The sequence below is a fragment of the Melopsittacus undulatus genome, chromosome 2 (genome assembly GCF_012275295.1).
Source record: "Melopsittacus undulatus isolate bMelUnd1 chromosome 2, bMelUnd1.mat.Z, whole genome shotgun sequence".
NCBI classification, from domain to species: domain Eukaryota; kingdom Metazoa; phylum Chordata; class Aves; order Psittaciformes; family Psittaculidae; genus Melopsittacus; species Melopsittacus undulatus.
Window position 1 is genome coordinate 34,643,349 of NC_047528.1, and position 25,332 is coordinate 34,668,680.

A 25,332-nucleotide genomic window follows, 5' to 3' on the forward strand; every position below is an offset into this window, starting at 1 on the left:
AACAATTGAATTATCTAAGTTACTTTGATTTATAACTTTTGAGATTGTTTTAAAACCTGTGCAAGAAACAAGTCTAGTGAATACTTTTTTCCTTGGAAACAAAAGGTGCTTGCAATGCCTGTTATTCTAGTTACCAGTCCTCCTAGAAAGAAGTTCTGTGTCAGTTTGTGTGTGTGTTGGTGGTTTGGTTTTTGTGTTTTGTTGGGTTTTTTTGGGTTTTTTTTTTTCGGTTTATGGAGTTTTGTTTGTATGTTTGGTTGGTTTTATTTTTGTGGATAAACCAAAAACTAAGTGGCCAGTTGGAACACAGCTGCCTCCTTTTAAGTCTTTCAGGTTCGTGTTCCAGGATAGTAGTATCTGTATTGTATGTTAAGGAAATAATTTCTCATCACTGTCAGTGTAAGACGTCAGTGGTCACTACTGGCTAACCTTTGTCTTCTTAGCTTTGTGGAGCGTGGCTGCTTCTCACTCTGTACTTCTCACGCATTTATTTTACCATTTATTTATTGGCTACTTCACCTTAAGCAGAAGTGTGTCATTCTGAAATACTTGTTTATGGGAAGGGCAAAGGGAAATTTGAGGGTTTTGGCTTCAGCATTTTTATTCCAGGTTATTCCCCATTGCCGTGGCTTTTAGAGAGAAGCTGGGGACAGCTTGGGATGGAGGTCTGGAGAGCAAGAGTTGACGAGGTCACTGCTTGTACATCACTGCCTGGTAGCTTGTGGCGATAGGGACCTTGTGAGCTGCTTCCAGCAGTGTGGTCTGGTTCACGGGTGGTTTAGGGTTGCTTCCTGCCTCTTGGCAGTAGGAAATACATTGGATTAATATACCAGAATCATATTGTAGTTCACCTTTCATTATCTGAGGTTGTGATATTTTGCAAAATGGGCAGAATGGGTAATTTAGATATTGTTAGGCACTCACATGAATAGAACAGACATCACTGTATGGCTGTTCTCTTTGACTCCAGAGGAGGTTTTTGCTGTCTTCTGGTTTTTTTCAGGGTCAGATTTTTTTCTTCATCTAATGTAGAGAACAAAAAGATTGAGTGGCTTTATGCCGTAAAGTTCCTATCTTGAGCATACTATATACTGTAATTAAAAGTGGATGGATAAGGGGCCTCTGCTACCTTCAGAACCTGGAAAAAGAATTTCAGGCTTAATCTGTGTGGTGTGGGGGAAAGGATTATGTCATCTGAAGAGTTAATTTTGCCTTTTGCAACTCCCTTTTCATACTTGAGAGATGTTTGGTTCTGGATTTTTATTTTCCCTGTGTAAATGCATCTATTTAAAAAAATACTGTTGTGTTTTGGTAGTTTTGTTTGGGTTTGTGTGTTGGCTTGGGGTTTTTTATGTGTGGGTTTTCCTCTTCAAATATGTGAGCCTGTAGCAAGAAATATACAAAACTAAAACTTAGGTAGTTTTAATAAAAGACTGTACAGACAATGGGAGGGGAAAAAAAAAAAGAACTTTCTGTAAGGTTGTAAAGAAAATGTAAACATGTATTTGGAGTACTTGTTGCTGTATAAAATAGTCTAAGACAATTATTAGGTCAAAATGGAAAGAGGGACTAGATACACATTACTTCCAAGCCTCTTTTAAAGGAGGAATCTGTGCTTTGGCTAATTCTGGTGTACAGTGTTTCTTGCTTGCGATTTGTTCTATGATCAATTTCTGACCATTTCTGATGAAATCTGCACTTTTACATCCTGTTGCACCAAAAGTAACACCTGATGTATTGCTGGAAAGCTCTGCTGGTTTTGCTTTTTTCCTCTGTTGAAGGTGTTTAGCATAGTTTTGCTGACACAGTTGTTGATCTTTTTTCTTGAAAGTAATTTTGATCCTGCTCTTATGTATTTAAGTAATTTATGCTTTCATGTAATAAATATCTATAAAAACCAAACCAACCAACCCCAAGCTATAAAATATCCCTCCCACTTTGTTCACAGATTTTGCTTTTTTGAAGACTGTTTTAACAACCATGTTAATCAGTCTTCTGCTGAAAAGCTTTAGTGTTTGCTTAAATCAAAGTAATAGATGTCCCCAGTGGCATTTCATGATTGGTGCCTCTCTTATGTTGGCAGAGATCTCAGTCAGCAATGTTTCTGCAAAGTGCTGTTGCTTATATTAGCACAAGTCAAAAATGAATAGTCTTTTCCAGTGGGTTTCTCTTTATCCTTCTGTCTCAAAAAATATTCTAAAGTAGTGAGACAAACTACAATGAAAATTTATGTATAAATTTATGCATATAAAGTTATAAACTGATTTTTTTTTTTTTTTTACTAAAGCAGAGTGGAATTTTGTGACTGCATCTTCACTTTGCAGTGATAAAGTAAAACATGATTCTGGTCTAGTGGAAGGTGTCCCTGCCTATGGCAGAGGGTTTGGAACTAGGTGATCTTTATTGTCCATTCCAGCCCAAACCATTATATGATTCTGTGACTCAACAGTGAATTTTGTGGTAGAAGAATTAGTCTTATCCTGTATAAGAGGAATTTAATTCTGGGGCAGATTGTTGATTTTGTTCAGTCTTTAAAAACGGGTTTTTTTTTCTTGCTGTAAAATGGTAGTGCTTATATATAAATCCTAGGCTGAGTAACTGTAGGAGAGCAGCGGTTCTGTTAGCTTCAGCAGAGTTAAAGAATGACTTCATTTACATTAGGAGCAGAAGAGGAGGAATCTTCCCATGACATGCCTGACAGTCTAAAACTCAGTTTACGGATTTCTGTAGTCCCCCTATCCCCTGCTGTTGAACTTACGTTCAGTTTTATGCCGAAGATGGCAGAAGGGAAACCTGTAGAGTTTACAGTACTGCTCTTTCTAGGAAGTCTTCTGACATAATTAAACCACAGTCGAAGCCTTGAGAGCAGGATAGTACACGTGGGATGTATCTATTGTAGTTTCCTCTGGCACAGAGTGGGAATGCTGTCCTACTTCACCTTCCTTCTGACTCCAGCTAGAGATCTGCTAATTTACAGTAGTTACCTGAATTGTTGTAGTACTTGAGCTCAGAACCACTCAGCTGGGAAATAATGCACTTCCATGCAAGCCCCCAAATCTTACCATTACCACCTTATTCTTCTCAAGGATCTGCCTTTTATAGAAAAAATAGCATTGTTTCTTTTTATGGCTTTATATGTGCATTTTTTTCCCTATTCAGTGGATCTGGGGTTTCGGTTGTTCTGGGTTTGGTTTTCTGTTGTTTTGTTGTGGGTTTTTTGTTGTTTTTGGGTTTTTTTTTTTGTGATGGTGGTCTGTTCTCTCAGGATTTGGTAGATGTTGGTGTTTGACTTGAACAGTTATATCCCATCAAGTATCAGGTTAGAGAACAACTGGTATTGTTCATTAGTCTGGGAACACTGGCAGGGCTGGAGGGGATCATGCTCAGCATCAAAAAGGCCTATTAAGGGTGCGTTCCTTCAAATGGTTTGCCTTATTTGTATGTTACATTGTGGATGTTACTTTCTTTAATAAGAAGTATTTCTTGACACACTCAGGAATATTTGGTTTTAATATTCATTAATGTATATTAAGTTTTCTTAAATAATTCTTCTATTTGTTGGGAAAAGGGTGATTTCTTGGTAGATAGTAATTTAAATGTTATTTGGGCAAGTACTGTGTTTCAGACTGAATATTTAGCAAACATCAATTATTTAATGATTGCTGTAATGTATTTAAATAAAATTAAGAGCTGTGCAGAGAAGACAGATTGCCAGCTACGTAAAAATTAAAACTTGGGCTTCAAATAGAAAATATTATTCAAAATGAATAACAAGTACCACAATTTTTGAGCACTTAAGTTAAAATTCTTATTATTTTTAAAAATTGTTTTGGAGGTTAGAATACATTGACCCTTTTGAATTGATTAGCTGTATCCATTTAAAGCTAACCCTGTTTAGAGGAACAAATTTGTTGTATTCTCAGAACTTACGTCTGATCAGAATTTTTCCAAGAAGAAACTCATTCCAGGCTACCACCATGAAGGTCACAAATGCCATTTCCAAATGTGGTTGCGGAGGAGATTTTCTATTTTTGTTTAAACTTTTTCACCATGTTTGAAGGTTGATGCTCTGTAATATGCTTCAATTCTTATCACATTCTTTGTAGCCCAGGCAAGCAAGAATATGTTCTATAGGATGTGTTCATTTTAAGGAGTACATTTTACAGGGTGACAATTTTGTATGTTATGTGCCCCAGCCCTTTAAAGCTTAACCATACATCCTTGCTCTTTAGAAACATATGTCTTCTGTGTTGTGTGTGGGGTGGGTGTTTTTTAGTTTAGTTTGGTTTGGTTTGTTTTCTTGCTTGCAAGAGAAATGAATGAAAGTATGCTACTTAAATCAAGTAAAGGCCAAATGGTTGATTTTGAAACCAGGTTCCCTTAATCCCAGGATGTGGGCATGAGGAGTGTAGTTCAAAATAATTGGTATGATGGGGGTTGTTACTTTTTAAGTAGAGGTTTGGTTTGGCTTTCTTTGTTTAGAAATGATGGAAGAAGTAGTCTTAATCTTATCTCAGTGTAAGTAAACTGATTACATTAAGCCATTTCCCATGTATTTTTATATCTGTGCTTCACCAGCACAAAAGATACAAACTAAAGACAATAATCATATATACAGGAAAATTGTTTGCCTAACAGATACATCATGTGATATTCTAATACTGTATTTTGTCTTTAACAGGTATCTTTCAGATGAAGGAATTGAAGCTTGCATAAGTTCTTCTGAAAAAGTTAATACAAATGACATTATCCTGGTTGCCCTTAATGTAAGTTATGATTGCAAAAACTTTTTTTCCTGACAAATCATGCTAGAAATGTTATATTTAATGTCTGAAGTGTAGGTTTGAGTGGCTAATTAAGTGTACAGTTATCTGTGTGACTAACATATAGGACCGTACTTATCTCTCGCCTTGCATATATGGTTGTGAATTTTACTTGGAAATAACACCTATTCTGAACTGTGAAACCTGGAGGAGGAAAAAATGCACATAATTTGCAGGAAGAAAATATTTTTATGCTTCTGAAATGTAAATCTGAAGTCAAAGTACAAGCAGTAATAAAATCAGAAGTGTTGTGTACTAACATCACTGGTAAACATTCGTAAGCCTGCTCTCTTTCAGTAACAATGAAACAGGGGCAGTGGCTTAATCTGTGTATTTGTTCTTTTAACAAAATTATTCTATCATGAGGGAGAGTTTTGAGAATTTTACATTTTCTTCATTTCAAACCTCTCAGTCATCCATACTCAGAAGTTTTAAAGCTTATGTATTGTATATAGATTTGTGTAAACTTCATCCTTTGTACTAACTATATGTAGTTCCAATGGGAAAAGCAATGTATAGATTACTTAAGAGAAAAGTATTCTTTCTTAAGAATTCTCATTCACAATTTCATTAAGGGACTATTTTGTCCATCTTTTAAGATTCAACCATTTTTGGTTTAAGAGGATACTCATTTCAGAGTATCCTCTCTCCTCCTTTTATTTATTTAAAGCATGGGTCTGATCACTCATACATATGCATGCACCAGTTCATGTAATGAATTTGAAAAGAATAAAGCAAAATTTTAATGCAGAAATGTAAAGAATGTAATACAAGACATGCAGAGGGGTAAGCATTTGTTTCTGGACTGTAGTAGCATGTTTATATATGTCTGAGAATGCATTACTGTTTTAGGAAAATAACCCCAAGCAAACAAAACCAAATACTTCTGACTTGTTGGGTATTGCCCTGAGTATAATTAAATGCTGGAACAAATACTAACATAGTCATTTGTTCATGCATGTGCTTGCTTGGTAGATAATAAAATAATTACAAAGCCAGTTTTAATTGCTTATCAATGTTTTTGTCATTAAGTCAGTTGTTTTGATGCCCAGAAGATTAAGTTGCCTGTTGGGTAAGTAGAGAATAGCAGTGTGGCTTGAACAGCAGGATAAGAGAGAATTTAGATTTCACTTCTTATAAACTCACAAATTCTTTCCTTGACTGCTAGACATGTTTTAGGCAGAAGAAACCAAGTCAATTGACTTTTTTTGTGTGTGTGAATTGCATAAATAAGTATGAAATAAACATAAATGTACCTTCAGTGCTTCAAATGTTTTTATTTGGGTAGGATCTTGCAAAGAGTTTGTAAAAGTTGTGTTTCCTTGTTGGTGCTATGATTGCAAACTACTTTGCTGGAGACTCATCAATTATATGGATATGGAATATGTGGGAACAGTTTATAGGAGCTTGTGTGCTATTCAGGGATAAAATAGTGACCGATCAGTTCCCTTAGGTGGACTTAGATTGAAAATTGAATGTGCTTTCTTGTCACTATCTGTGGCTATCTTGAAAGTGGCTTGAGTGTTTATCCACGCTATATATATTTGGAGTAAATACACTGAAGGAGCATTCCTACAAATAGTTCTCTGTTTGTAGGATGCTGATGTTTCTTGCTAAAAACAGAACAAACTACTTGTTTATAATGTTTTGCATGCTAAAATATAGAGCTGCTGAGTTCTGGATTAGAGTGCAAGAACAATAGTCCATTGGCGTGTATTAATGGCGACTTAGTGTATAAGTTCCAGTAGTAATTACATTTAGCCCTTCTATTGGAAGTGTTTATGATCATAATAAATAAGGATGGTTTTCAGCTTCAGTACAGTAATCCACACCAGTATGTTCTATTTAAAGCCAATAGGCTTATTTCAAACAGTGGAGTTTAGAAAGCATAGCTGTTTTAGGCTGCACTGCTGTACTGTTTATTTTGTTCACATGTGTAAATGCATTAAAAACCTAATATGAAAAGTTTGATTAGTTTGAATTCCACTTCCTATGTTCACATGCTGCACCTTCTAGCCATCCAGTGCATCCTGTTGTCACACATCACCATGATTGATATACTTGTGCAAACAGTGTTAGGTGAGGAAAGTGCTTTTGTGGACATTTGTTCCTTTGATCATATAAATTTTTAAGCTTAATGTTGTCAGAGGCCATGTTGCACAGTTGCTGAATAATGTCATGCAGCTGTCTACCTCACTTCCAAAAGCAGTAATTGGTTATTTACATTAAAAAAGCATTTAATAAAAATAAAAGGTAAACTTTTACTCTAGGTATAATTGCAAAAATCATCTCAACCTTTCATGAAGGATTTGTGCATGTAAGAACAGACAAACTAAAAACTTTTCTCTGAAGTGCCAGATGGAGAGTGAAGAAAGATGTTTACCTCTGTTAAATCTCAGAGTTAGTAATTTTGTTTTATCTATTTAATGTGTTTTGATCATCTTTGAAAATGTGCTGAAAAAAAGAATATAATTCTAAAACCAAAAAGATTTTTTCTATGAACACTTAGGTGTTAATTTTTTTCATCATATGCAGTTAGTGGGTTGTTTTTCTTAGTCTGTATATAGCAGAAGAAACACCCTTCTTTTTCCTATTCTAAAATGATTATTTTTTTTAAACAGGATGTTTTAGGTTAATATTCTCTTGTTTTCTGTGTTAATTTCAGACAGATTTAAGAACGATTGGCAAGAAATTCCTTCCCAGTGACATCAATGGTGGAAAGGTGGAAAAGGTAGGCAATATTTTTATTTCACTATTTCTGTGTGATGACATCCTTTTGTTGTGCATTATTCTGATTTTGTCATTATTTCACATACAAAAGAACCCAATATTTGAGCATATTACAGGATAAATATATGAGCATCTCAGTTTGCCCACTGGGCTTCATAAAGAGAACTCTTTTTATTTCTCAACTTTGAAATGCTTATTGCAGACAATCCTAGTAACTTAGTTTCTCACTCAAAAGTCATTTACCCTGTTTGGTCTTGACACAGTATCAGAAGTTATTTTTTTCCTCACCTTTATTCATGTGAGAACAACAAAGCAGGTTTAGGGGGTAAAGCAAAGCAGCTGTATGATTGTGATATGTAGTGATGCATGTTGATGCTGTATTACTCCCTAATAGGCATCATTGTAGCTAGCCACTCTGTGTAATTTTCCTGTGACTGTGTATCCTACAGATTATGTGGGTAAACCCATGTTAGATAGTACTTTATATGCTGCAGAATAGTGTTATACTCAAAACTTGAATGTGTTAGATTGTTAAGATATATGTTGTATGTTCAGATAAAAATTAAGTTTGGCCCCTTCAGTGCACCCTTTCTGCTTTCTTCCCTACATGCAGTTAAGAGAGGGGATAAATGAAGGAATTTTATTTTAAACTTAGTAATAGTTTTCAATTCAAACCATTATCCTTAACTTTCAAATATTGACTGTCTATCACTGATGTGAAAGTTCTGGGGAAGCAGACTTCATTACTCTAGAAGTTCAAACAGTGATAAATCAAGATGGGTTTGGCTTCTAAGAAAGCGAGATTGGTATGAGAGGCTGTTAAAAGCTGTTGGGATTTGTTTTATTGCTGATGCTATTGTCTAAATGGAATTGTGACTTCTGTAAACACTGGTTTCTCCCGGAACAGCAGCCTGAACATTATTGTCAGGTATGAAAAGAACACTTGAGAGGTACTGTATTGCAATATTGTAGTTTTTAGCCAGGCAGCAGTCTGTGCATGCTGATTAACTTTCTAGGTAAAATGTTACTAACTTTATTTCTTATTATGTGGACCTATGTTTTTTTGCAGATATAACTTAAATAAAAAAGTCGTGTTTTATGACACTGAGTATTTTATGACACTGATTTTAGGTTTCTGGATACAATACTATTCAACATTCTACAGTGCTTAAATAATTTTTTACCACCTAAAATTTTTGATTTAGCTGTTTCTAGTATCTGTGATTTTAATATTTTTCTTCCTCTTCAGTATGCTGTTTTTGAAATATGGAAAGCAAGCAAAATAATTGCTTTTTATGACATCTGGATTTGAACTGTTCATTTCTTAGTTGCTTAATTGGAGTATTACTGAGTTTTGTGTTTCAGATCATGTAATATTAACAAGGTCCAAATGTATTTGGTTAAATATAATTCTCCAGAGTATTGAGTTTTTGTGCGTGGCCTTATTTTGTTTTGCTGTTAGAACATGATTTCAGTTCAAAGTGATTTGAATAGTACTCTGGGTTTTTTTTTGTTTTTTTTTTTTTTTTCAGTTTTCATAGTAGGATTTCTTTAGAGGTAGATGTTCAGTTTTCAGTCATAACTTGAGAATATACCTAGAAACATCTCCATTTCCTCTAGAAGTAATGTGTTTCCTATATTATTGTTGTTATTGTGTAGTTCAGGTGGTCAATTAAAGGTGAAAGTGTCATTAATTTCCTCAAAGCTTTGATGGACATTATATATGAGAATCTACTTACATGCTTTATAATATTTGCTTCTAGTTTAGCTGCCTGAGTCATGTTTTTCATGTTTCTCAGCTCAAACTAGAGAAAGTGCAATTGGGCCATTTGTTTCCACAAAGTACAAAATCTCTGCGCAAAAACAAGGGATGTGTGCTTGAGAGCTGTGGTGGTTAGTGCTTTGAAATACCTGGGAGATAACAGCTACCTTTTCATGGGAAAAGCCTTCTGCACCTGTTCACACACAAATACTACATCCATATTTTGTAAAACTGAACATCTCAGAAAATAAAAAGGTGAGAAAAATGTAGTTCTAGTTTAATTTTCAAGGATCCCCATTTAACCTGTTGCTCTTCCCTCACTTTATGTTCTGTGTTACTGTGTGTCCTTTTGAGGATTCTCAGTTTTGTTACTGGCAGTACAAACCAGTATATATGTAGGGGCCTAACTAAAAACAAAAGAACTGTTAACTGAATGGAGTTCGGTAAATTTCTGCATGGGACTGACTTACAGTCAGAGGTGAGGGACTGGATAATAGAATCGAATGCTGCAGGAATCCAGTCCAATCCAAATTTTCTTTCTGAAAGTTTGTTTGATTCAATCTATTTCTGTTTCCGAGATTGTCACATAGCTGAGAGAGATCAGTGTTTACAGAATTCTGCCCGTTTTAATGATGAAAGAGTGAAAATAGAGAGGAACAAGGTAATTTTTCTTTCTCTTGGGTAATGACTGCTGACAACACCAGAAGGAATTTTGAGAAGCTGGAGAAAACAGGCTGGACAAAAGAAAACTATGGCCCCTAATGGCCTTTGATAAATGGTACTTGTTAAATCCTGCGGACTTAATTCTGTCAGCATTGTTAAGGAGACAGGATTTTTTACATGTCAACTTCTAGTAAAATTTAATTTGGTCTTCCTTTAATCAGATGTCTTTATTTGGATCATAGACCTTAGAAAATGATTCTAAAAAAAACAACCAATAACCAAACCCCAAACAAACTAAAACCAAACATGTGCTGATCATTTCCTGGGAGATGATAATCTTTTGAGTTTTGAAAAGAAGTAATGCTTAAGCGGAAAAAGTCTGCTTGGGAATGACCCCTAATTCTAGTTTTTAGCTCTGACTATTAGTGTACTGAATCTTTGCTTAACTGTAGTATTTACTTTTTTTTGAGTAACATAAAGCAAATCTGACTACTTAGTAAGCACTCCTACTTAGCTTGCAATATATAAAAATATTTTATGATACAGAAGCACGTATTTACAAAGAAGCATATTTGCTTTAGGCAAGTAAAGAATACAGTTGGGGCAGGAGAGACTTCTTAACAATTTTTTAGTAGAAACTAGTCGTTTGTTGTTCAGAAATGCTTAAAGAAACAGATATTATATGCCACTATTGTTCCTGTCATCCACGACTAGGATCAGTATTATTTATGTGTATCTTGAGAACATATGATGTATTTCCATCTTGAATAAAAATAACTTTGTTTTGTAGTGTAAATAAAATAGGCAAGTATTTGCATAAAATTAGCATCTGCATTCTCCAGAGGGACCTTGACACGCTTGTGAGGTGGGCAGATGCCAACCTTATCAAGTTTGACCATGCCAAATTCAAGGTCCTACACCTGGGTAGGAGCAAACCCAGGCACAGCTACGGGTTGGACAAAGAAGAGATTGAGAGCAGCCCTGTGGAGAAGGACTTGGGGGTGTTGGTCGATGAGAAAATGAGCATGAGCCGGCTTCAGTGTGCACTCACAGCCCAGAAAGCCAAGCGTATCCTGGGCTGCATCAAAAGGAGAGTGACCAGCAGGTCGAAGGAGGTGATCCTGCCCCTCTGCTCTGCTCTTGTGAGACCTCACTTGCAGTATTGTGTGCAGTTCTGGTGTCCTCAACATAAAAAGGACATGGAATTGTTGGAACAAGTCCAGAGGAGGGCCACGAGGATGACCAGGGACTGGAGCACCTCCAGTATGGAGACAGTCTGAGAAAGTTGGAGCTGTTCAGCCTGGAGAAGAGAAGGCTTCGTGGAGACCTCATAGCAGCCTTCCAGTATCTGAAGGGGGCCTATAAGGGTGCTGGAGAGACTCTTCATTAGGGACTGTAGTGACAGGACAAGGGGTAATGGGTTAAAACTTAAACAGGGGAAGTTCAGGTTAGATATAAGGAGGAAGTTTTTTATTGTGAATGTGGTGAGGCCCTAGAATGGGTTGCCCAGGGAAGTTCAAGGCCTTGCTGGACAGAGCCTTGGGTGATATGGTTTAGTGTGCGGTGTCCCTGCCCATGGCAGGGGGGTTGGAACTAGATGATCTTAAGGTCCTTTCTAACCCTAACTATTTTATGTTTCTATGATTATAAAAGCTGGTTTAGTGACCCCGTGTGACACAATATGGGTATTTAACCATTATAGGTGGTTATCAGCTTAAGTCATTAATACACAGAAATGTTTAATTACCTCGTTTATAGCTGTTGTTTTCTGCTGATTTAAGAAAAAAAAAAATACTACCAGCATTAACCACAAGATGGCCACATTTGCATAGAAATCGACAAAGCTTCACTTCAGCATTTTCATCTAGATGACTATATACCAGAAATATATGTTAAGTATTAATAGAAAAAACCGAAAGGAATATAAAATTATAAGGTGTAATTTACTAGTGTTGTTATGCTTAAGGCGTATCTGGTTTTCTTTTGAGTATTTATGTTCCATTACAATGGAAACATGCATTCCCAAAGAAGCATTAAGACTGGATTTCATTTCTGAGCTCAGAGAGATGCTTTCTGACTACCGTCAGATTGATGGCAAATTGTTAAAATATAACTTGCCAGCGATTCTAATTCCTATTTAAGGTTACTCATATGTTTCCCACTTTCTGTTTAATTACTTTAGTGTAACTAACTGGGCTTTGTTGCCTTTATTGTCTCTGTGGATTTTGATCTCCTACAGTTTTTTTTGGTGGGGGGGTTATTTTTTTGTAAAAGAACAAATTATATGAAAAAATATGTTAGATATAATAAACTAAACCTTCACATTGAAGTAGCTTATAAACTTAAATAGACATGAGTGAATGATACTTCAATTACTTTAAGCTATGTCCAGAAACAAGCTACAGCTGTACTATTTGGAATTTAAGAATGAAGACATTAAATAATAATACAGGATTGTATGCAAGAAAACAGTCACAGGATCAGAGAGTGGTTGATGTTGGAAGGGACCTGATAACTTATTTGGTCCAACACCCCTGCTTAAGAGCCACCTAGAGACATATGTCCAGACAGCTGGAGCCTCTGGTGTTTCACTTTGTGGCATTGTCATTCTCCAATTCTCTCACAGGAGAGATTCTTCAGTCTCTTAAATCATCTCTGTGGCCTTTCTCTGTCCGGTCTTTGTGTCTGTGCTGTAGTAAGCTTGGTCTTTGCCACTAGATGCACAGAAATGTTAGACTTGATGGACCATTGAGTTATACTACAATGGCCTATCAGTCAGTGTTTGAAGAAGTCTGGTGCCCATGACAGGCCGTTAAGGTTTCTGTATCTGTGCATTTAATTTATTACTTTTTCACTGTTTGTTTGGTATGCTGAATAGCCATTAACCTTTACAAAACACTGTAAAATGTACAAACCTTTACGAAGCCATTTATCTTTACAAATCACATATCCCTTCATTGCAGGTATTATTACAATGCTGTCAAATTGTAGTCCCTTTTTTAAAGGCTATGTGTTCTAGAAATGTTGAAAGAATGAACTTGCTTTAATCACAAGCCAAACATTGTCCACTTTTAAAGAATAATTAAATTTATCTGGCTAATGTCTTGAAATGTTTCTCTTTCCTCATTTTCCTAGGTGATGTAGGTATTATCTTATATATTATTCAACATTATTCTTGGAAGTCTTCAGTATTAGTGAGAGAACTGAAGGCTGTATTTATATATTGGAAAGCGACTCCATTATAAGGCGACACCATTATAGTCAGGATATAACCAGCCTTGCTACTTAGGGTACTTTATAATTTACCAGAAAATTCCGTTGGATAAACAAAACTAATCTCACCTTTTTGTATGTAACATTCAGCACCTGAGTGCTGAAGAGGTTTCAGCTTGGCTGACTCTTGGATTAAATGTGTAAGTGTACCTGTTGACTGTAACTGATTTTAGTTTTGTTTATTTACTATAATGATTTTTTTCCTGTCTTTGTTCTCACAATGACACTTTAAAATAGTCCACACAAAAGGTACTGGCATAGGTCTTCTGGATTCACCTGGAACCTAGGGATAGTTGTCCTTGTTCTGTGGGAAGACTGACTCTTTTTCCTCCTATCATCATGTGGTCATTGAGAGGGAAAATAAGCTGAGCTGGGGCTGGGAGATGTGCATACTTAAGGTCCTGATTAAGCCTGTTAAAATAATCATGGTTTTAATGTGTGCATTTAAGGAAAGTACACACTTCTGTTTTTGTTTTGCACTGTTTTTTGAAATGACATGTAATGTCCTTTGTTAAAGAAGCAGACACTGTTGTCCAGCAAGGGTACGGCTCTGTTTTATTGTAGTGTATGCTTGAGGCTGTAGACACAAACCCCTGAACATATTGGCATGTATATTCAGTTACCCTTGTTTCTTTATATGCTGGATTTTGTAAGGGATCTACCAAACAGTTGTTTAAAACCAAAAGCAAGTACTTAGAACTACAACTTGCTTGATGTATGTGATGAAAAATGCTATTGTAGGAAAGTTCCTTTTCCACCAACTGACAAACCGATTTTCTGTTAACTAGAAATGCTTCTCCGTTGCTTAGTGCTTCTTCACCTTTGAAAACATTGTATAATGTTAAAACTCTTAGCATTAATATATGACAAGGGTAGGCTTCTATTGAAGCAACTCATGAGTGTGGCACTGTGGTTCATTTAGTATTATGCAAAGCATCATTCTTAAAGAATCTAGAAAAGAATTACTGAGGGTCTATTCTACAAGGGAGAACTTGTTTTCACTCTATACATTAGTTTATCTAGGTTTGCTTCAAATAAAGGGGGGGGAATTTCCATTCATATGATAGAGTAGGTCTTTTAATTAGTAATTATCACTGAAAGAAACAAGGTTCACTCAGTATTTGCTAAAAATACTGTTGTTCTTATGCTCTTTTCTTCAAACATTCAACATTGAAGGAAAAAGACAAGAAAGCTTCAAGTTTCACTAGATTCCAAATAAGCAAATCTTCAGCTTTTGAGAAATCCTCCATCCAGAATACTGTATCTTCCATAATATGTTTTAAAGTCATTAACAGTGCTGGTGCTGCCCAATTTTAGATTTATTTGAAAGTGTCAAGAATAGGAAAATCCCATAGAAATTTTAGTTTATATTACTGCTTATTGTCTCAAGATCACAAAACTGTTTAAGAAGTGAACTCTGTAGAGTGCTGCTTTTGCTCCTTTTAGTGACTGTTTTCTTCCTCCTATTAGTACAATTTCATGCTTTGTTGGTATTCCAAAATACTTTGGAATTTTGTCCTCGCAACTTTCCTTTCTCTTTTGTTTTCATCCTAAATAAAGTTCCCATTTCTGCATCCTCTCATTTATCTGATTTCACCTACCTGTTATCTGCTCTCATTTTGTGTTCTTCTGGGTTACTTATTCTGTTTCTCAAAGGGAAGAAGCAGATAAAATGTGCACTGCTTCTTTATTGTTGTTTCTTAGGTACTAGAGATCAGTTTTATGTCTCAGGGCAAAGGAAAGACTCTGTACTAAGCTGTATATGAAATGTGATGAACTGGTTTGGTGGGGTTTGGTGTTTGGTCGTTTTTTTGTAGCATAAACTGTGGTGTTTATAGGGGTATGTGCTGCATTTTTAGGTAAACAACAGACAGCAAAGTCTCTTGAGATTACTAACATTCTGATTGTATCCGTGTTCAAAGAAGTGGTGTTTCTAGTTAGTGTTTACAGAAGCTTTGTACTTGAAATGTACTTTGATACAACCAGATAGTCTTCAAAGATGTTTTTTTTATTTCTTTGAACACTTTGTCAGTGAGACCCTGCAGTACAGCATGTGAAGTGTTATCTGGACTCCATAGGATGTTGGAAGTGACAGTATCTGTGGTTTTGTTTGCTTGTGTGCTCCCCCAACTCTTTTAATTTCCTTCTTTTCCATAGTATTACAGAGATGTATGAAGCATCACAACTGGTTCTCTGAAAAAGTAATTTTTATGATGCTTTAGAATATCCAGTACATGAGTGATAGAAATTGGACATGACTGCCTGATCAAGTTACACTTTCCTTTGCCTGGGGCATCTGTTAGTTTGTGTAGCTGTTACATTTTTGTTTAATGGTGTTAACAGTTTTCTTTTCTGTTTTCATGTATAGCTGGAAGGGCCATGTGTTCTGCAAATACAGAAAATACGTAATGTTGCTGCACCAAAGGATAATGAAGAATCTCAGGCTGCTCCCAGAATGTTACGTTTACAGATGACCGATGGACACACAAGCTGCACAGCTATAGAATACAGTAGCATGTCAAAAATAAGGTGAACAGCTTTGAAAAGAAAGTTGTACTTTGATGCTTGAATGTCCTTAAAATAACAAGTGTCCTTAGTAATATATGGAAAAATTGCTTGACATAACAGGCTTCCTTCTCAATTCCTTATATAAAGGAGAACCTTAAATTCAGCATGTGAAGGTGTATATGAATGTACTTTACTGTTTATGCTGACATAAAGGAAGAAAGTACTTAAAAGAAAGAAAGGATTTTTGCAGCCATCTGCTGAGTCCAAGTTGATGTGGCATACAGCTTTTTGGATGTGTGCAAACTTGAGCTAAATTTCCAATTTTTAGTAGTAGCAGATTTTGGCTGACTTTGGTAGTAGGAGTGTCACAGGCCTGACACACCTAAGTTAATGAAACTAGTGCTGCCTTACCATGGGTAAGACATCAACTTGGGTTGAATTGGTAAATATTTGTTCAGCTAAAAATGAAGGGTAAGAGAGCTAATTCCTGTTGAACTTGGGATTTTTTCTTTTGTTTGGTTATGAAGATGCTGAAAATTATCTCCAGTATCTAGTCTCTGGAGTCATGGTGTGCTTTGCTTTTCACTTCAGTTCAGTTTATTTCAGTTTAAAGAAAAATCTTCTTCCTCTCTTTATCTGCAGCTGCAGCAGTTAGATATAAATACATATTTCATTTCTGAATATCATCCTTTACTGTTAAACTGCTCCTTGTAAGCAGGAGCCAGCTTGCAGTTTAGAGTGGTGCTGTCTTAAAAGGTAGAGCACTTGATATTTTAATTTTAGCTTGAGCAAGCAGAACTTATAATTTATATCGTATTCCAGTGTGAAGAGAACAGAAAATGAAGGCAAACAGGCTCCTGTGTACGTAGATTTCTAGATAACAAAATACTTAAAATGCCAAGCAGAAGATACAATTTGAAAGCTTTTAGATAAAAGCTTAAAAATGCCAGAGAGTTCATCACTGTAGTAATGTCATGAGCTCTTCTTTTCAAGTAACATGGTATGAAAATTTAATTTGTGTTGCATGTGGTTGTTTCAGGTTTGAAGATGAGCTCTTAACTTGGAATAATATGATGTTTCAGTGCATAATACTGAATTCGGTACATAAAAATCAGTTTTCCGTAAAATTAAGTTCTTAATTACTAGTATTTCCCCCTCGCACTCTTTGCATAATTTTCCTTCGTTTTTCTTTCTTGTCTGTTCTTTCTGATCTCATTTTCTTTTATCAGAATAATACCAAGAATCCAGTAATATTGATAAGGTTAATGCCACTAGTGCTGAAATCAGCAGACTCCCCTGTGAATGTTCCTCATCACGTGTTATGGTCCTGTGATTGCAGCAATAACTTTAGCATATTATAAAGAGGCTATTGTGTCTCAGTTGAAAGGTTATAACTGACTGTGTCCTGTTTCTCACAAGAAAAATCAGTTTCCAGATTGTGCTGCTTTGATTTTAGTTACAGCTTTGAGATGTGAGATTCTTTTATGCATCTGCTGCTGTTGTTTTTCAGAGTAGATTCACATGAAAAAAAAGGCAAGGTATCTCCTCATGGGAGCTGACTGCAGAAAGCATCCATATGTGTTCAGATGATAGAATAATGAGAGAAGCAGCACTTTTAAGATGCATGGTTTTTATATTTATTCTGGTACAGTCCTGGCTATTAGTAATGTATAGGAAGGTGCTTTTTGAACAGCTTTTTGTTTTCTCTTAAGTGAAATGTCTTAAAATTAGATGATTAGCCATCTGGAGATCCTTCATTAACTATAAATACATCCTAGGATGAGGAACTTAGACAACTGACTTTGAGATACTTTCTCTTTTAGTCTAAGCAAATCACATCCTTAGTTTGGTATTATAAGGTTAGATCTTAACCAGACATTTTGCAAGCATTCATCTCTGTTACATGAATTTCCAGTGTGACATTTTCATCTAATAGATGTGAAGTGTTCCAATAAAACTATTGGAAAGTATTGTGCATGTTGAAGGAAATACTGCAAAGGTTTTTGATGCTGATTTTTTTTTTTTATTACGAAATGTGACAATGTTAGAAGTATAGTAGAATTAGAGTTTTATATGGTTTTCATAGCAGAATATCAATAAATGTATTTATGAAATAGATGAAATATTTGGCTCTGTTTCTTTTTTTAGCCTGAACACTCCACCTGGAACAAAAATTAAGCTTTCGGGAATTGTTGAAGTGAGAAATGGGTTCTTGCTGTTGGATGACAGTAACACAGCAGTTCTTGGAGGTGAAGTGGAGCATCTTATAGAAAAGTGGGAATTACAAAGGGTGAGGTAACACCACTGGAAATGCCTGTTTTGCAGCATGTATTACATTTGATGACATCAAGCCTAATGTGTTGACTGTGAACTTTCATATGATAAGATTTTAGGTCTGTACTGTCCTAAAATTTTTTAGGAATGCAGTTCAATATATGTGAATAGGTCTTATATGTAATGTTGCAAATGAAGAAAATGTAAGTGATCTTTATACAGGAACCGATTCCTTTCATATTGTGCAGAGAGATTGAAAACATTAATCAAATGTACTAAATTTATTTTAGTGCAGTCATGGGTTGTTGCTTTCCTAAACAGTGTGCTCGGTGCCGTAATACTACAAAACTATGCCTTTTACAGTTATCATCTGCAAACTGTTCATTTGGAGGCAAAAAAAAATTGTAAGTGTATGGAAAACACTGAAGTTGGTAATCTTACATGTGCATTCTGCATTGCAGATATCGTCAGTTCTTTGTCTTTCTAATCAGAGATTTATCCAAAATTGGAGATTTTTAAATCTTTCAATAGGCCATAAATACTTGTAAGACCCTTTACTCCATTTTACCCTGGTTCCTGTCCCAATAGAACAGAAGTTGCTGCAGGAACACTACTTCATATGTTTTCTCCCAAATGAGTGGACATTTCTAGGGCAGGAAGGTTGTTACCCTGCTATCTTCATTCCCAAATATTTGTCAGATAAGCTATCCCTACTACTACCATGCACCTCTCTATACAGTTCTATATCCCTGTCTCTATAACAGAACTGTTGCTTATGAGCAGCCATTCAGAGGGACCTTGACACGCTTGTGAGGAGGGTGATGCCAACCTTATGAAGTTTAACCATGCCAAGTGCAAGGTTCTACACCTGCGTGGGAGCAATCCCAGGCACAGCTACAAGGTTGGGCAGAGAAGAGATTCAGAGCAGCCCTGAGGAGAAGGACTTGGGGGTGTTGGTCGATGAGAAAATGAACATGAGCCAGTTTCAGTGTGTGCTCACAGCCCAGAAAGCCAACCATATCCTGGGCTGCATCAAAAGGAGCGTGACCAGCAGGTTGAAGGAGCTGATCCTGCCCCTCTGCTCTGCTCTTGTGAGACCTCACTTGGAGTATTGTGTGCAGTTCTGGTGTCCTCAACATAAAAAGGACATGGTACTGTTAGAACAAGTCCAGAGGAGGGCCACGAGTATGATCAGGGGACTGGAGCACCTCCAGTATGGAGACAGTCTGAGAAAGTTGGAGCTGTTCAGCCTGGAGAAGAGAAGGCTTCGTGGAGACCTCATAGCAGCCTTCCAGTATCTGAAGGGGGCCTACAGGGATGCTGGGGAGGGACTCTTCATTAGGGACTGTAGTGACAGGACAAGGGGTAATGGGTTAAAACTTAAACAGGGAAGGTTTAGATTGGATAGAAGGAAGAAATTCTTTACTGTAAGGGTGGTGAGGCACAGGAATGGGTTGCCCAGGGAGGTTGTGAATGCTCCATCCCTGGCAGTGCTTAATGCCATGTTGGACAGAGCCTTGGGTAACATGGTTTAGTGTGAGGTGTCCCTGCCCATGGCAAGGGGGTTAGAACTGTATGGTCTTTTCCAATGCTAACTATTCTATGGTTCTATGAATACAGTGGTCATTTCTGTGTAAAGTACTGCTTTTATTGATGCTAATGCTATTTTTTAACAGTTACTTGGTTGCATTTTATAGATTTGAGCAAATTGAGCCAAAACTTATTTGAACATGAGTTTCACAGTGTCCATTCTAGTAGATTCTGATTGGCATCTTTTATATTTGAAAATATTTTGTAAAAAAAAAACCAAACCAAAACATAAACAAACAAACAAAAAATACAATCCCAAACAAAGCATTCCTGGTTTTAAATGTTTCATTAAAAAGAAGGTTCTGGGGCTGACAGTGGAAACATCCCCTTTTATTATTTTGATTCATATTAATTATAAAGTTTTGTGAGTTCTCTCTCTGGTTAAAAGGCACTGAGTTTTAAGATTGATGGGGGGTGGAAGAGAGACACATAGAACTAATTAATTTTCAAGAATGCCATCTAATTCATAAGAGAAGGGTCAGTAGGGTTTGTTAGCTTTCTTGGTGGTATTTTTGACAGTCTGTTTTCATGTTTCTTCTCTCTGGGCTTTGACAAATAAATGTGGCTTTATAAATATTAATTTGTTTTTGAGGTCAGTGTCAAAAAATAACTCAGACATGTTCTGTTTACAAGAAGGCAGCCATTTAATAACCATTGGTGTGCTGCTGTCTGCAACAGCTTTCAGCACTTTTTGCCAAGTTCTGTTGGCTTTATGCGATACGGTTAAAAGAGAGGTAACTGAGTTTTCACTGATTCACTCTGGTAAGGTAAAGTACAGGAAGTTAACTATTGCCTATTGCTATTCCCTCAATTCTTTAGTTCCGTGTTACAGTTTGCCAGAGTATTGTTTTCTTCTTCTCATTGACCAGCTCACAGACCATGGTTAGGTTCCTGGCATGAATGTGGTCATGTCAGAAAAGCTGTGGGTGACTAGAGATCAGTTTGGACAAGTGAAGCATGACCACTGGAAATTCTACTTTCAGTTCTAGATCTGGACTGACAGTTAGACAGATAGGGCTCAAACAGGCATATAGAAGCCAGATGCTTCTTCATGAACTTGATGTTTCTGTCCTGTTCAGAAAGCTTTACAGAAGAGAATGACAAATAAGATGATTGTCAACTCTCAGAGATATTTTAGTGAAGACATGTTTTGGTCATCACTGGTGTTTCAATCAGTGAGGATCAGTCTGTGAGTTATTGCTGGTACCCTTCTTATTAAGGAGGAGTACTTTTTATTGCAATTGATAAAAATATCAAACAATATGTGATGCAAAAGCTGAAGCAAATGTTGCTGAGATGATTGGTGAGACTGGTAGGCATCTACGCTTTTAAAAAATAGAGTCTATCAAATTATAAATTAACTAAAAGTAAAGTTCTCAGTATACTTAATGAATCCTCTGTTTTGTGAAGGTGAGTAAATATAGAGGGTACCTGATGGGGAAAGGGAGTAGTTTTATGTATATTTCATATTAAAAAGAAATGTGAAGCTATAATAATATATAATATTTAGGAATTCAGTTTCAGCTAGTAAACCTTTGTTTCTTAAGAGATCCCCATGGAAATGTTTTTTTGTTTTTTTTTTTTTTTTTACAATCACAATGCAAGTACAGCAGAAAGGGTAAGAGAAGAATCCTAAATGTATTTACAACTAAGTTCATTGTAAATGATAGTTACTGCTGTCCTATAAGCAAAGTTAATTGCAAGTTTAAAAAATACTGTTCTTGTTGCAAGTTTGCTTTTATTTTGTAGAAAGTGAAATTTAATTTCCAGAGCAGTTGTCCTCACTCCTCGGGACGCTGTACTACCTGAACAGACTGGGCCATGGCTGCTGTTTACTATGAAGCAGAGGTCTGCTGTTCTGGATGAGAATTTCATGCCATAAATAGTTAATGATTCAAAACCCATGTAGCTAAATGCTAGGAAATATGCAGTTTTGAAGTGTTTTTTTGCTATTTTCCAAAATACCTGTTTGAACAGTAGCTTTTCTTGTATGTGTTCCCTTGATTCTGATTTGGGAAAGAAAAACCAAAAGATGACCTTAAACATAACCATGTTCTTCCTTATTATGGGACATGAGGAATTAACTATGATTGAATGCTCAAGTTCTTAGGCTGTGGTATAAATATTTTTATTATAATTTGATTCAGTGCTAGAGTTCATTCCAGAATTGCCTACATTTCCCTAGATTCAAAAAAACGTGTAGGGTTTGTTAGACCTAGAGTGTGTATATACCCTGGGGAAGCAAAGCAGGTTGGACAAGAGATTACTGTTGTACTCTGCTGCTTCACTTAATAGATATTGGAAGGTATGATGAGCACGCTGCAACAATCAGCCCTTGATTAGGTCATAATTTTAAGGCAACATTTTAAAGTGAACTGATTGAAACTAAAGCTGAAAATTTTTATGGCTCCTGCACTTCTAAGTGCTTTGTTTTTAATAATTTATTGAATTACTTTATTAGTATTTTTTTTCTCCAAGGCATGAGGAAAAGGAATTTCAATTTTTTTTAAATCACCCTTGAAAGGAATTAATAACCATAAGTTATTTAGAAAATGGTTTCTGGTTCCTGAATGAAAGTAGCTAACTTGGAAAAAGTGGACCAAAAGTTTTTGATTTGATAGTCAAATGAATCTCTGGCTAATTTTAAGAAATTCTGTGATAGTCTAATGGCTTAAAGCATATTAACTTTTATACTGTATCTCACATGATAGAATTAAATCAATTTTACATCAGGGTAATAAATATATAAGTGAATGTCATATATAGTGTTAAGCAATTAAAACTTTCTCTGCCAGTGAAGAGCAGTAAATGATGTATGTAATCATGCATGATTCTCCAGTAGGAGAAAAAGGACAATAAAAAATGAAAATGGTAAAACAGATGCATTTTAGGAAATGCAATTTTTAAGCATTTTAACAGCATTAAGGACCTGTTATTTTTTCTGCTTCTGAAACCAAATACTGCTATGTAATACAAAATAATTAACATATAACAAAATGTCATTTTTTTCCAGTGAATTTTATTCTCTTGCAGGTTGCTACTGTTGTCCTAATTCATAAAAAAAGATAAAAACTGTATCAACTATGACCAGATATTTAATGCAGTGTTTTACAAATACATCTTTTTACTGTTGTTGGTGACTAGTAACCTGTATTATTTGAGGATGCTTTGTTTTCAGACCTAGGTCACTGATTGACTGACTGTGACTGAGAATTTAGAGCACTTCTGTTCTATAGATGCTATGTATCAGTAATCATTAGTCTCACTGTTATGGTCTTTGCAATCCAAATATCTGCTGATCAATTTAGCATATGTACCATGCTTTTCATGAGGCCATATGGGAAATTTCCTACTGACACAGTATTTTGTTTCCAGCAGTGGCAAAAAGAGATGTTTTTTAGGAGAGCCTACACACAGCCTGCACACAACCTTCACATCCAGAATTGCCCTGTTCTGTTTTACCCTTTCACTATTTGCATATGCATGGGTTAATGAGTTTCACAGAATGGCTGAGGTTGGAACGGACCTCTGGAAGTCATCTGGCCCAACATCTCCACCTACGCAAGGCCACCTCCCAGGGCAGCCTGTGCCAGTGCTTAATTTTGCAAATTTTCACATATTTATTTTGTCTTCCTGCCCCTTATACAACCTTTTCCTTAAGTGCCTCAGGATTTTAAGTATTATCATTGGGTTTTAATGCTTAAAATGTTCATCTCACAAGTTTTGTATGCATCCTGAAATAGAGACGTTCATCATACAATGTTTTCTGCTTACAATTTAGTAATCATCAATTTTCTTTTACAGAGTTTAGCAAAACACAATAGGAGTAACATTGGAACGGAAGGTGGCCCTCCCCCTTTTGTACCTTTTGGACAGGTACAGTATGCTTCTCTTTGTTATTTCATGAAAAAACCCTGTATCACGATATCTAGGGGGCCTGGTTACAGTTAGATAAAGGCTGTCAAAATGCCTTAGATCACAATGGCTTGGACCTAAAAAAGTTCCTTTGCTATGCTAACTTATGTTTGATGTTTTGCCTCACAGTTTCAAACTAAAATTAGTATTTAATATGTGGAGCCTTTAGTTCTTCCTGTCAGGCCTTCTAGGTGCTAACGTAGTCCTTTCTTAAACACCAAAGGTACTTACAAGAATCATAATAGCTGCATCTTGAACTAATCTTAAAAATGGAAAAGTCATTCTTTTCAGCCTTTTTAGTGGACCAGAGGAGTGTGTTTTCAGCAAAGACATCTAGATGTAAGATGTACCGGTGTATGTCATACATATTCTGTATGTGAAATTGTGCTACTCTAACAGAATACTTCACTTTTTTCAAACGAGACTAGGCAGAAGAATTAATTAAAACTTTATTTTGCATTTTCAGAAATGTGCATCTCATGCACAAGTGGACAGCAGAGACCTCGATCGCAGGAAGACTCTGCAAATGACAAATACAGTGAAAACTATTGCAGACAATGATGAATTTGAAAAGCAGAGAACAGCTGCTATTGCAGAAGTAGCAAAGAGCAAGGAGGTTAGAATGCATGTGTATGGTATTTTACTTACTGTGAATTATGATAATTCCATGATGATAATTCCACCTGTCTTTTGTGTTATTTTAAGTGTTTCTCTCTTAAATAGCAAATGGTTTCTGATGATTGTCTGCTTATAGTTCTAATGACATATCTTTAAAAAGAGAAATCAGAAATTCGTTCTTTTGACTTAATGGGTATATTCTTTCTAAAGCAAATAATTATGTTATGTTATAAACCATAATGTTATAAAACATTATGTTATAAACATACGTTATGTATCTTATGACCATATGTATCTTATAAAACATAATGCTTTATTGTAGATACAATTTTGTTTTGATACCACTATGTAAAATATGGTTTTATAATTTAACAAGATTTAAGTAATAAATAAATGTTACCAATTTTTATCTGCTCTTTGCAGTTCTCAAACCCCATAATTCCCTTTATGCAATCTGAAAGGATAGCCAGGAAGTTTAGTTCTATTGTGTCAGAGTTTTTATATCCTTTCTCAGTTTTCCATTTATTTTATTTTTCAGATTTGCTTGGTAAGTTTATAAAAATCTAGAATTATGTCCTCTTTTAACAGCTTTATTTGGGCATAGGGGAGAAAATGCCTACGAAATAAATGTGTGTGTGTAAATTAATGCTTTATTTGTCGATGCGAAGCAAAACCATGAAAAATACCGCTGCATCAAATTTACTGTGCTTTTTTCACTAGGTAAACATTAAGCCTTATTTTCCTAAGTTATGTTTACTGAAATGTTTTTTTTGGTTGTTTTTTTTTTTTTTTGCTTGCCTGAAGACCAAGACATTTGGAGGAGGTGGTGGTAGTAGCAGGAGTAATCTCAGTGTGAGTGCTGGAGGGAATCGAAACAGGGAACTGTTCCAGAAAGAGAAGATAACAAAACCTGAAGGAAAGAATGAAGGTGTCTACCGAGAGCTGGTAAGGTAGAAGACTTAAAACGGACTTTAAACATGTAATATTAAAAACCAAATTGACAAAAATAAAGCCAAAATACCCTGAGGAATAATGGCTTTCCTTTCAGTTTGTTCTGAAGTCTGTTTAGAATACTGAAAGTGCTTTTGTACATTACTGAGATAGTTATGAGTATCAGTGTTCATTTTTTGATTTTACAAGCCCCATGTTATCCTATCCAGTAAAATTTAAAACTAA

At 35.8% G+C, this 25,332-nt stretch overlaps 1 protein-coding gene across 2 annotated transcripts in view; it reads left to right on the forward strand.

Moving 5' to 3' along the window:
* TDRD3 (tudor domain containing 3) overlaps positions 1–25,332 on the forward strand; it is a 99,320-nt gene that overhangs the window by 39,666 nt on the left and 34,322 nt on the right. The window contains exons 2-8 of one of the 2 annotated variants that reach the window (XM_005154395.3): positions 4,682–4,766; positions 7,489–7,554; positions 15,620–15,780; positions 17,908–18,049; positions 23,428–23,499; positions 24,005–24,154; positions 24,961–25,101. In XM_005154395.3, coding sequence (XP_005154452.1) covers positions 4,682–4,766; positions 7,489–7,554; positions 15,620–15,780; positions 17,908–18,049; positions 23,428–23,499; positions 24,005–24,154; positions 24,961–25,101 — 817 coding nt within the window. Of the gene's footprint in view, positions 1–4,681; positions 4,767–7,488; positions 7,555–15,619; positions 15,781–17,907; positions 18,050–23,427; positions 23,500–24,004; positions 24,155–24,960; positions 25,102–25,332 lie in introns of those variants that run through there. The other variant, XM_031053675.1, reaches the window with a different exon arrangement.